This window comes from Dromiciops gliroides, chromosome 6 (genome assembly GCF_019393635.1).
Source record: "Dromiciops gliroides isolate mDroGli1 chromosome 6, mDroGli1.pri, whole genome shotgun sequence".
Classification (NCBI taxonomy): domain Eukaryota; kingdom Metazoa; phylum Chordata; class Mammalia; order Microbiotheria; family Microbiotheriidae; genus Dromiciops; species Dromiciops gliroides.
This window is the reverse complement of record NC_057866.1, coordinates 167,870,152-167,882,742: the sequence shown is the minus strand read 5'-3', so window position 1 is coordinate 167,882,742 and position 12,591 is coordinate 167,870,152. Positions and strand designations below refer to the sequence as shown.

Genomic DNA, 12,591 nt, shown 5'->3' with positions numbered 1-12,591 from the left:
TATCAGATATGTACATTATCCTGGTTTACAATGGTAACTGCAAACAGAAACTAAGAAAAGGAAAACCACCAACCCATATCAGTCCCATTCCCATTACAAAATTACCCAAGGAGTTAAAGATGCAACGGTTTAGCTGGAAAAGCAGGATAAAGTTGCAAAGCTGAGAGTTTAGGGATAAACAGATACACCTAAATTTTCCAGAACTAAGCAAGGAGGTTAGAAGCTAGCAAAACATTTCATGTATTTTACCTCAGGACAAGGTAAAATGTCAAGTTTATTAGCTTATCCTACGGATGTCAGAAAAGACAGAAAGATGTGCTACGTACAGAAAGCACAAATTACTTCCATCAAAGTGTTAAAAGCGGCAGCCATCAAAAAAGCAGGAATCACACACACCTAATAATACAAGATCAATGATTAGAAACTGTGGGGAATTAGTGTAGCATCAGCAGTGGCAAAGAGGGACTTATCCAGTCAATGCTGGGAATACCTGCAGGAACAACTACATCCCTTCCTTGTTCAGCCAGTCTGCTAGCTGCAGCATTGCTAGGAGATATAACAGAAGATAGAGATGGTGCTGGGGAACCTGAAAAGGGTATATACATGAAACTGTGAAAATCCATTTTTCTTCTCTTAACATACACTGTACGTTTTCAATATAGTAAACAGATTGTTTTCACTGACAAATGAGTTTCCTTCTTTAGGATAGGCTAAAATGAGAACAAAAAGACGAAGTGAAGAGCTGAAATTTTTGGTGAGAGTGCATCAGCTGGAAAGCTACTAGATTGAACTTCCATAAACATCTTCTTTAAATTGCTAGATAGATTTCAATGTTGTACATACACACACAGGCATGAATATGTGTGTGCATGTGTGTGTATAACATATATTGTGTATAAGTTGCCTTTCATAGTTGGCTCATATACTTCAAAAGTTGTTCCCAGTGGACAGTCATTTTTAGATACTTCGAGAAAATATTTGAACATTTGAACATTCTAGAATTAAATCCAAAATCATTAAACCATCAGTCCTTAGGTGGTTTACTTAGGACCTAATATATTATTTTGCAGGGGAAAAATTGAAATTCATACCCCCCCCATACACACGTATGTATACAGATAGGGAAAACCCAGTTTTCAGTATTGAATATGTGTGTGTGTGTGTATATATATATACACACACACACACACATATATGTATGCATGCATGTAATGTATACACACACACACACACACACACACACACACACACACACACACGCAGAAATGGGGAAAAAACCCTAAAAAATGCAGTCTGACTTAGTGGCTCCATAGTCACTTTTGAGTAAGAAAGACCCGAATGTAAGTCATTAATATCTCAGTGCCCCAGCATCTTCTCTAAGACTCTAAGTTACAGTTGCTTATCAATATTTGTAGGGTTTCCTCACAGGGTTTTCACTTTGCAAATGAAATGAATGGTCTAGTCAAAAAAAACCCAACACCTTTCTAACAGTATCACTTGTTTTTATAAATTATAAAGAAATATATAAATTTCTTTAAAGACTAAAAAAAGCTACAAAATTAACTATACTATAGATTTTGATTCTGAACAAAATATACCTGCCTTATGTATATGGAGGGTGGAGAGTGGCTGGGAAGACATTCTTCCAACATACTATCCCACCAGTTTGTCTAAGTGCTAGAAGTTCCCACCGAGGAAACAAGGATTCTTTGTCTACTTGATTGGTCTCCTGTGGATAGTAGGATTAAACTTTTCTGAGTGATTATGGACCTTCATGTTCCAGGGCTTGATGCTATTGTATAAATCATTTGCAAACAAGAGGTCTTCACCATCGCACATCTCACACCAATCTTATATCTTGCACCATCTTACCTTCAGATTCTGTAGCAAACACCTTTGTCATCCCCATTTTATCATTTTGTAACTCATGTGATATTAATAATCATAGGCACAGTGAAAAATGTTAATACATTATCACACATTAAAACCTATTTATGGGACTTTTCCTTGATAGTCAGCAAAGAGAGGAATGAAGGTATGCCTACCCAATGCTTCCCCCCTTCCCCCTTTCCGGGGCAATGAGGGTTAAATGACTTGCCCAGGGTCATACGGCTAGTAAATGTCAAGTGTCTGAGGCCACATTTGAACTCAGGTCCTCCTGAGTCCAGGGCCAGAGCTTTATCCACTGCACCACCTGGCTGCCCCTACCCACTGCTTTTATTAACCTCGGACACTTACTAGCTAAGTGACCCCTGGGCATGTCACTTGGCCCTTTTTTGCTTCAGTTTCCTCATCTGTAAAATGGGGATAATACTAGCAATTACTTTCCGGGGTTGTGAGGATCAAATGAGACAATAAATCTGCAATGCTTAGAACAGTGCCTGAAAAAAAAAAAGAAAGAAAAAAAGGGAATGGTGTCTGGCACACGGCAAGCTCTCTATAAATATCTGCTGTTACTACACATGGTCTAACTGAAAGGCCCACTTGGCACCGTGGCACAGTGTAAAGGAAACTGGCTCAGGAGTCAGACTGAATCCTTCCTCTGAAGCTTGCTGCGACCTCCTGGGATCTAGGCTTCCTCACCTATAAGATACTGACTCTCTCTGTGTCGCAGGGTTATTTGTGAGAGGAGTGCTATCTAAGTGTGACAGTGATAGAGGAGAATGTGGGTGATACGGCACCCAGAAAGCCTATCTGTGCTGGATCACAGGACCATGTCTGGAAAGGACCTTAGAAACAACTGAGAACGGCCAACACATTTTACATGAGGAAACTTTTTTCGTATTTTACGGAATCTTATATGATTTTAATATATACACAGGTGACACCCTGTTGAAACTTTAAAGGTTGAGTTTTACTTTACTGAATCAAATGATTTTTTTATTTTCAAGCAGGATAATGGTGAAATTAAGAAATTTAAATTCAGATGGGATCTGCCAATACAATGGAGATTTCAATTTCAGTAAATTCAGTAAAAGCTGTTTAAAAATATGTGTCTAAGTCACTCTACTAAGCTGTGCTTAAGTATTTAAAAACACTTAAGGCTGAGGGGAACTCTCAGCTAAACCAAACCAACCAACCTTATCAATATTTGCTAAGGAATCTGAAGTCCAGAAAGTTTAATGGACTATAAGTAAAGCTACAATAGGCAGTAAGACAGTCACACTGGAACATAAGTCCCCAAATCTAAGTTCACTACTCTTTCTACTAAATACAATACTGAAAAAAAAAATTTTAAAAGTTACTCAGGGGCAACTAGGTGGCACAGTGGAAAGAGCACTGGCCTTGGATTCAGGAGGACCTGAGTTCAAATCCGGCCTCAGACACTTAACACTAGCTGTGTGACCCTGGGCAAGTCACTTAACCCCAACTGCCTCACCAAAAAAAAAAAAAAAAAGTTATTCATGGAAATCTTGGAAGAATAAATAACCAAGACAGGTTAAATCCTATTATAGCTTTAAAACACAGATGATTTCCAGGTCCATAGTAACAATGCTCTATTAGTTCTGTCTAGGAAAAAAAACAATCCACAAAAAAGATTAATCTCGTGATCTTTGTAAATAGCACAGTCACTTCCTAAGGACCCTGTCACCCAGAAGCTAGCCCAGGGGCTTGGGTGCGCAGAGATTGTAGTTCTGGTCAGCTGCTTCCTCTCAGGCCTCTCCTTATCACTAATACTTGAACACTCTGAACCCCTCAACCACCAAACCGAACATGACAAAATGCACGCAACAATCCAGGCCTGAAGAGAACAAATAGGCTAAACAGGAGGTCAAAGGTGTGGGCTAAATGTGAACTGACCAAGAAAAGAATCAATTTCATTTTACCTTGAACACCTATAAATTAGGAATCCAACTTCTAGCTATATACTCAGTGTAACACATTTCTGCCACTTAACTCTGAAGGTTCTGTGGAGTTTTTAGATATCGAAGTTGTACTTAGAGGTAGAGGTCTTTAGTTAATTCCACAGTCTTCCTTCACAGTCAAGCCTCAAGTCTTGGCTGATTCTAATGTGCTCCCTGTGCTGATTATTTCCAATTTGTCCTCTAGATACAGATTGTCTGAACACAGTTGTTTGATGCTGTCTCCCCCATTAGACTGTGAAATCCTTGACAGCAGGGACTGCTTTTTGCATTTCCTTGTATCCCCATCCGAGGCCTTAGCACAGTGTGCGGCACACAGTAGGCACTTAATAAATGTTTACTCACTGGTAATCTCTCATCGAGAAATTGTGAAAATTTACCTGTTACAATTTTAGTTTAATTTATTCTAAGTTTTGTCTTCTGCAGAAAACAGCTTGTCAATGTTACCCTAATAACAAATCATCACCTACCTAGAAGTCAGTTATTAAGCCATCTCATTAGTCTTCTCAAAGACAACTAATTCTTAACTGCTCTATGATTTTTCCACAGGTCCTAGTGTCAAATCCTTTCATTACTACTGTTCAGATTCTTTGATCCTAGAGCAACTTCGCCATCCTTCAGTGGAAATAGAAAAATTAAATATGACACCAAGATGGGCTTCAGCAACTTATGGCAGGATAATTGCATCCCTTTTAATATATTCTTGTACATTTATTTTTTGTTTAAAACTGCCTTAAAGTATTTTTTCAAGATCCAAGGAAACTTTGATTTCTTTATTAAAGCTTAAGTTTTTCAGTTGTTTCTAAGTTAAAAAAAAAAAAAGGCCAGATTTTTTTCATGGCATTATTTTATATTGTGTCACTTTTTAAAGAAAGACATACATCCAACATGTGTTGGTTGGTTGGTTGTTAAATGATGCAATTTTTCAGTAAAAAAAAAACAAACCTTAAAAGTAAATGGAAGGGCAGCTAGGTGGTGCTGTGGATAGAGCACCTGCCTTGGATTCAGGAGGACCTGAGTTCAAATCCAGGCTCAGACCCTTGACAGTTACTAGCTCTGTGGCCCCGGGCAAGTCACAACCACAATTGCCTCACCAAAAAAAAAAAAAAAAAAGTATATGGAGCTGCTTCAGGTAAAGAAGACTTAATACTACCAGATGCTCATTCACAATCTTTTTACTTTCAATTTTTTTCTAGATAAAGAGTTCTATAAAATGACAGATTAAGAACATTGCTACATGTGCCTTAACATTTATTTTTTGAACTGTAAGAATTAAAGGAAGGTGGTGTCATTTTATATTCAACAATGAAATGAGATAATATTGTATAAGTTTATTCTAAATATTTACTGGCAGGATACAATGTAAAGTGATGTACTTCATAACTTCATTTAAGTGATATGTATTAGGATTGTAAAAATACAAAAACTTTACCTGTAGGAAGATGTTAACTGACAAAGGTATAAAACGATTTTTTAAAACTGTGACAGACTGTGGTATCCCCTTAGGTGTCAGCTCCTCTGGGGCAGGCGTTGTTTCTCAAACTCCTATCATTAGCAGCCACTGACTGACGTGAAGGGCCATTCTAGCCACATTTAGAGAGGTTCATTAGCCAATTCGAATCTCTTAGGTTAAACAGAAGCTTGTGATCTACATCGGGCAGGCCTTAGACCTACAAAATCAGGGATCCTTAAATGTTTCATGTTATTAAGTCTGTGGTAACTCAGATCTCATTAGTAGGATTCTGGACAAAGGAATCCATTTCCACAGTTTTGCTCTAAACTGTTAGCAATGAATTGAAATATTCTGAAAATTCAATAATGGATGAGAAAAATGTTCACTAACTACATGGGCAGTAGTAGTATATTATATCTCTCCCCGCCGTCATAAAGATGCATATGGCTATTGGTATCCTTAATCAATGACCTTAAGATATTTTTTAAAAAACACCCACAAATGCACAAACCAAATCAAATGCACAGCTTTCAGTGCTCTGCATGACTCCAACACTATTAGGTTGCACAGAAGGGGCCAACCTGCATTGGTAGAGGGAGTTTCTTTACTTCCTGGTCCTCCATACCAGTGAAATCACAGATCTACTCCCTCTCTATTTCTGCAAAAAAAGAAAACCCAACCCCTTAGCATTCCCTTAGTCTTTTTTTTTTTTTTTTGGTGAGGCAATTGGGGTTAAGTGACTTGCCCAGGTTCACACAGCTAGTAAGTGTTAAGTGTCTGAGGCCAGATTTGAACTCAGGTCCTCCTGAATCCAGGGCCAGTGCTCTATCCACTGTACCACCTAGCTGCCCCCCCATAGTCTTTAAAAAGATGATTTCAGTGTTGATATTTGATTGTAATAATTATGCTCTTAATTAAAGATTACAAAACTAAATTTTGAAGTTATATGAAAGCATATGGCCAAAGAAACTGTGTTAATACTGACTTGGTTATATAAAGAATATTATTAAAGATTATTTTGATAATCTGAAGATTACAAAGATGATTACTTAATACTGTTTTGTTAATAGTTAAGGCATTTGCGACATTAATAAAACATAATGGAGTTATTTATTGGATGAGTATAATCATGAAAAGGTGGGGGAGCTCTTACCTGGAAATGGTCCTGCTTCAATGACCCCCTCTTTGGTGCTGTCAAAGCCATGAGATGTAATTTGGGTTTCTGATAGACCGAGTCCAGCTGGTAATGAACGCTTCAAATCCTTAGTCATGTTTGAATAAAAGGGAAAATCCATGTAAAAATCCCATAATACATAATGCTTAGGCATGGTTATATTATCTTAATCATATCTTAAACTAGTCTTTTTTTCTCTGTTGTCTGGAATTTGTTTGTGGTGTCATAGCATTCTAATGTGATGCACAAGCAGCAAAATAATAAAGGCTTTTAAAGGTACCACAGGTTCAGAGAGTAAATAATTTCCTTATTTGTAAACTAAATGGCATGGTGACATTAAAAATGTATTTTCAAATTTATAACATGATGACTTCAGGCAAATGGTAAAAAAGTGAAATTATGATGAAAAGGGAGGACAGTTATTTCCTAGCTAATGTTCAAGAAGGGCTGAATGTCCCACATTATCCTGATGGGCTAACTAATGCTCAAGAGAAATTAAAACTCCACAAACATTCTCTTGAGTTGCCAAAAGTTCCTCTGGTGAAATTCTGTCAATAAATTATATGGGTCACACATGAGGTTCACAATGACATGGATTATTTTCTTCTCTTTTGTTTTATACTGAATACTAAACATTGGACAAAATATGCATATTACCAATGAAAAGGAGATAAAGGCAACCATCAAGCTCCCTGTCACTCTCCCCAGTGAGCACACCTTGCTGCACAAACAGGGTAAAATACATTCTAAAGAGTTCATTCCAGAACTCTGAAAATGACAAACATTTTCTGACTTACTGATAAAATGTCTAAAATAATGAGGATCCAAAATACTGTCAATAAATTTATCACCCTCTTTATGAATGCTACTCTAAGTGTACATTTCTCTGTAAAAAAAATTGTTTCATTTATGTATTGATCTAAAATAAACAAAGTGTAACAGTTAATTATACAGGCACTGAAATAGCCTGTGTGTCTAGACCCTAATAGGAAGTACACTGAAATAAAAGCATTATGTCTAAGACGAGTCTAACTTTTTTTTTTTTTTTTTTGCGGGGCAATGAGGGTTAAGTGACTTGCCCAGGGTCACACAGCTAGTAAGTGCCAACTGTCAGAGGCCGGCTTTGAACTCGAGTCCTCCTGAATCCAGGGCCGGAGCTTTATCCACTGCGCCACCTAGCTGCCCCCAACAAGTCTAACTTATTTTTAATCTGTTAGCTTGGTAAGTTTTTTTTAGAAATAGCAGAAAAGGACAAAAAGGGTTGTTGTGAGGTTCAAATGAGACAAGATTTGTTAAAAGGGCTTAGCATAGTGCCTGGAACATTAGGTGTCATATAAATGCTTATTCCTTTCTCTTCTCTTTCCTTCCTTGTCTTTACAATGTTGTTATTGTATAAATAGTTCTCCTGGTTCTGCTCACTTCACTATGTATCAGTTCATACAAGCTTTCCCAGGTTTTCCTGAATCTGTCCCTAACAGCATAGTAGCATCCCATTACATATGTAAGCCATAATTTGTTCAGCATTCCCAATTGATGAGCACCTCCACAGTTTCTACAAAGAAAGAGCTGTTATATTTTTTGTATATATGGGTCCTTTTCTTCTTTTATTGATATTCCTGGGCTACTTTGTCTTTTACTTTAAAAAAAAACAAACAAATCTAATTGGTTAGCATTATTTTATTGTTTGTTTGTTTTTTTTCTGGTGGGGCTATGGGGGTTAAGTGACTTGCCCAGGGTCCCACAGCTAGTAAGTGTCAAGTGTCTGAGGCTGGATTTGAACTCAGGTACTCCTGAATCCAGGGCCAGTGCTTTATCCACTGCGCCACCTAGCTGCCCCTGTCTTTTACATTTTAAACTTCTACCATGCCCAGCAGAATACTTGGCTGATTTGTTGGGAGAGAAAAAATATGGTCTGTATTAAAAGAAATTATAGTTTGCCTAGAATTATATGCACATTCACACAAATACATATTCGACTTAAGAAAAATAGAAAACAACATGTATAATCAATGGAAGCTTGTGATACAGGCCTTTAGGGAAAAATTATCATATATTGGGTTAATTAAGAAGGGCTTGAAGATGATGGCTCTCCAGTTATGTTGCAAGATGTAGAGATTTAGAATGGAATGGGAAGATGATTGGGGGAGACTCCTAGGTTTATATGCCGAAAACATTACAAAAAAAGAGAAAAAGAATTATTTGTACAAAAATATTTATAGCAGCTCTTTTTGTGGTGGCTAAAAATTGAAAATCAAAGGAATGTCCATCAACTGGGGAATGGCTGAACAAGCTGTGGAATATGATTGTAATGGTATGTTATTGTGATATAAGAAATGACAAGCAGGATGATTTCATAAAGGCCTGGAAAAATTTATATGAACTGATGCATAGTGAAGTGAGTAGAACTAGGAAAACATTGTGCACAGTGACAGCAATATTGTTTGATGAAGAACTGTAAATGACTTAACTATTCTCAGCAATACAATGATCTAAGATAATTCCAAAGGACTGATGATAAAGCATACTACCCAGCTCTAAAGAAAGAACTCATATTGACTGAACAGACTGAAGCATGCTATTTTCATCTTCTTTCATTTTTTTATTTTGAGTTTTCTTATACAAAATGATTAATATGGTAATGTTTTAAATAACTGCACTGTCTTTTTGCTTGTATTATTTGTATTTTCTGCACCTGGCACTGTCATGTAGTACTTAATAAATGATTTATGTAACCATTTATTTATGAAATGTTTTACCTCTTCCCTCATACATAGTGCCAGGTAAATCCCCATTGAAGAAACAGACTACTTTCACCATGTGATTAGCTTGATAATAATTCATAAAATCTGCTTATTGCTTTTTGTATTAAGCCCAAACTCTTCTTGGACATTCTAGATCTTCCATAAACCATCCTTGCCTTTTCCATTCAACCTCACTTCTCATTATTCTCAAGTTTAGACCATCTGTTCCTGTTGGGAGGTCAAGACTGGAAGAACAGGCAACAACATACAAGGTGTTTAGGGAACTGACTTTATGTGACTCAAGCTGTCTATTCAAACTATCAGCCTTTTTATGACGGCTAAAAAACTCCTCAACCTCTATTTTTACATATGTCATGGTTATAGTTAGATATGCTGTACCCACTCCTGATTCACTGGGCTGTTGAGGCCATGACCTTGGACACCGTACTTCTCTACAGAGCATCCGTCACCCCCCTAGCTGGTGGTACAGCAAAATGATGATGATGGAACTCATTTCACTGACTCCTGGTCCCCCTTCCAAGGCCCTAAGAATATCCTGAAGAATACATTCCTCTAGACCATCCAAGTGATGGTAGGCATAGGCAAAAACTAACCACAGTCAAAGCGAGTCTATTGAAATAAAAACTAGTTGAACATGAGGTGGTTACAGAAAGATGAGGGCAGCTTCACTAAGAGCTAGTAGAATATATCACCACAGGGCTTAGCAAAGGGCCTCTTGCTCTTGGAAGGTCACCTGGCACGGAAGTTACATGGGGATAGTCAGACCTGGTCACCTACATTCAAGGGCTCCCACAGGGTGTGGCAGGAGTCAGTCCAATGATTATATGCTACCGTACACAGGATGTGCTCCAAATGAGCCTAGGCAGCCTCTGACTCTCTCAAGTGGTAAATGACTATGGAAAGAGTGGTGTATGGAATAAGTGCAAGGATAATAACAAAAATTATTATTATACTGTGGTAATTTGACATAGTGGACAGAGACCTAGCCTGGGAATCACTAGTCATTGATGGAGGCCTGGCAGGGAGTGGAGGGGGAAGTGAAAGATGGTGTTTACCACCAACACAGCATCATACCACAGGAACAAGAGCAGGTTTGTGAGGGGTAATATTACCACCCAGGGCAGCTGGCAGGGATTGCTACACTGATGGTTGCATTGCTGGGTCCCTGGTACACTTCATATGGCTGACACTAAACTTTGCATAGAAGTACTTAAGGATGTCATGCCTATTTGGAGAGGCTGAAGAGAGGGGTCCTGTGTGTGCTGGTAGTAGATTAAATTTAACAGATTTGGTTTAAATTGAATGATTACCAAGTTTATAAAAAGACTTCCAGGGGTGACTGATCTCAAGTGATTTCTAATATGGGGCTTTTCTGGATTCCTCAGCTGTCACCACTTCCCTCCATTCACTGGAATTACTTGATATATATTTTCTATTTACTTCTCTGGGTACACATTGCCCCTTCACAGGAATATTTAAGCTTCTGGAGAGTAGAGATAATTTCGTTTACTCAGTACTTTGCAAAGTGACTGGGATAAAGCAGGAACTTAATAAAAGCTGACTGAATTGAAGTGAATTGATTCTCCAAGCAACCAAATTGTAGTCTTCATGTCTGAGAACGTAGGTAACAAAAAAGTTGACTCGGTTGAAAGATAATGCACAGAGAATTAGGCACTGATTATGGTAAGAAGTCTAAAAGTGCTCCAGGGCCTTATGATCAGTGATTCAGTGATGAGGGAATACGGACCTCCCTTGACGGGGACTATCAGCAGCTCCTGCTCCCAGATTGTGGAGTTGTCCTTTCCCGTCCCAATTAGATACTGGGTCATGTTAAACTTCCTATTCCCTCTGCTGATTTAATAATGCCACACTATTAACCTACCAGTCTAAGTATAGGCCTAGAACAAGAAACACAGAACCAGATCATGAACTTCTGGTGTCTATGGCCTTAAAATAAAACAAAGTGGAAGACTAATTTCAGCTCCTTAGCCAAAAACTTTTAGTTCATCTCTTTGTGGTAAGAATTCAGACAGTCAAATTACAAAGAATCCTTCCACCATAGTGGTATGTAATTTTATGAGGGAAGTTCTCCCAAAGGCACTACTATAAACCAACCTAAAGGTCAGTAAGGCAAAGATCACTGCAGTAGAAGTGACATTCAGGAAGAAGAAAATTGGCATGAACAGGAAAAATAAAACATCCTAGTCAACTGTATCAATAGATGCATACTTTCTAGGAAGCCTTCACTGACACAGGGCAGTCAAGACTGAACAAGTATTACAGAAACTTGAGTCAGAGAATCTTGGTATTAGCAGAGACTCACAAAATTTAGATGGCACGGAGCTACACAGTGACGGGGTGAGGCAGGAGGCTGTGCCTAGAACTCCCGTCCTGTATCTTCTGAAATGCTCACTTGAAATGATGGAAGAACACAGGGAAGAGGTCCATGACTCATGGTCCTGGCATACCTTGCCTCCAGGCAAGTGGGCATTTTCCAGGGAAACATGGCCTAGAAGCTATCTGTAAAAGCTGACAGAATCTCTCTTCCCTGTAAACAAATAGTCACATTTCCCCTTCAATATCAGGCAGAAATCTCTACACCCCAAATCAGCTGCAAGCTGAGTAGTGAGTGCTTAGCACAAAGAAGTGAGGGATCCCTGGGCATGGGAACAAAGGACTCAGAAACTTCATGAAATAGTCCATTGTATATATAAAGCTAAAAGCAGAGCATAAAAAGGAGCAGCCAACTCCACGGATTTTTTTTTTTCCTCCTGGAGATCAAATTGCCAAGAGGTACAGGAAGGAGATCTGTGACCTATAATGATGTTCACCACACAGGCCTGTTGCCATTTCTGTTTGTTCCTCATCCCCTAGGACTAGACCTGGGTGACAGTAAATTTAGAATTACTGAAGATGAAGGTAAATTTCCCTAACATTTTTGCAGCGGTATCTGAGTACTCCATTTGCAAGATCTGAAGAGAGAAACAGGAGACAGGGACAGGAGAGTAAGGTATAGGCTCTACAAGTTGTCATATCACAGAATGGAAGACAGGTATTGGTTCATTCCTGTAGGCAATTAGGCCAACCTCAAGAGATTCTAAATTCTACAATTAGAAAAAAGAGAAATTCCTCTTTGATTTGTACTGTTAGATCTGCCAAACACCTTTGGCAGAGCATGGCTTCCTATTTTATATTTTGCTTGATTAATAAACAGACATTAGACAAGATTATCTATAGTATGTCCTAAAAATTTTTTATTGGTATCTTTTGTTTCTACATCACCTTCATTTTCCAATACATTTTTTTCCTTTCCCCTCCTCTAGAGTCATCCCTCTTAAC

At 38.2% G+C, this 12,591-nt stretch overlaps 1 protein-coding gene across 2 annotated transcripts in view; it reads right to left on the bottom strand.

Moving 5' to 3' along the window:
• ARFIP1 (ADP ribosylation factor interacting protein 1) overlaps nucleotides 1–12,591 on the bottom strand; it is a 145,222-nt gene that overhangs the window by 84,745 nt on the left and 47,886 nt on the right. Inside the window, exons 3-4 of one of the 2 annotated variants that reach the window (XM_043971841.1) lie at nucleotides 6,470–6,578; nucleotides 491–586 (exon numbers count right to left, since the gene is read on the bottom strand). In XM_043971841.1, coding sequence (XP_043827776.1) covers nucleotides 491–586; nucleotides 6,470–6,578 — 205 coding nt within the window. The remainder of the gene's footprint in view (nucleotides 1–490; nucleotides 587–6,469; nucleotides 6,579–12,591) is intronic. The other variant, XM_043971842.1, reaches the window with a different exon arrangement.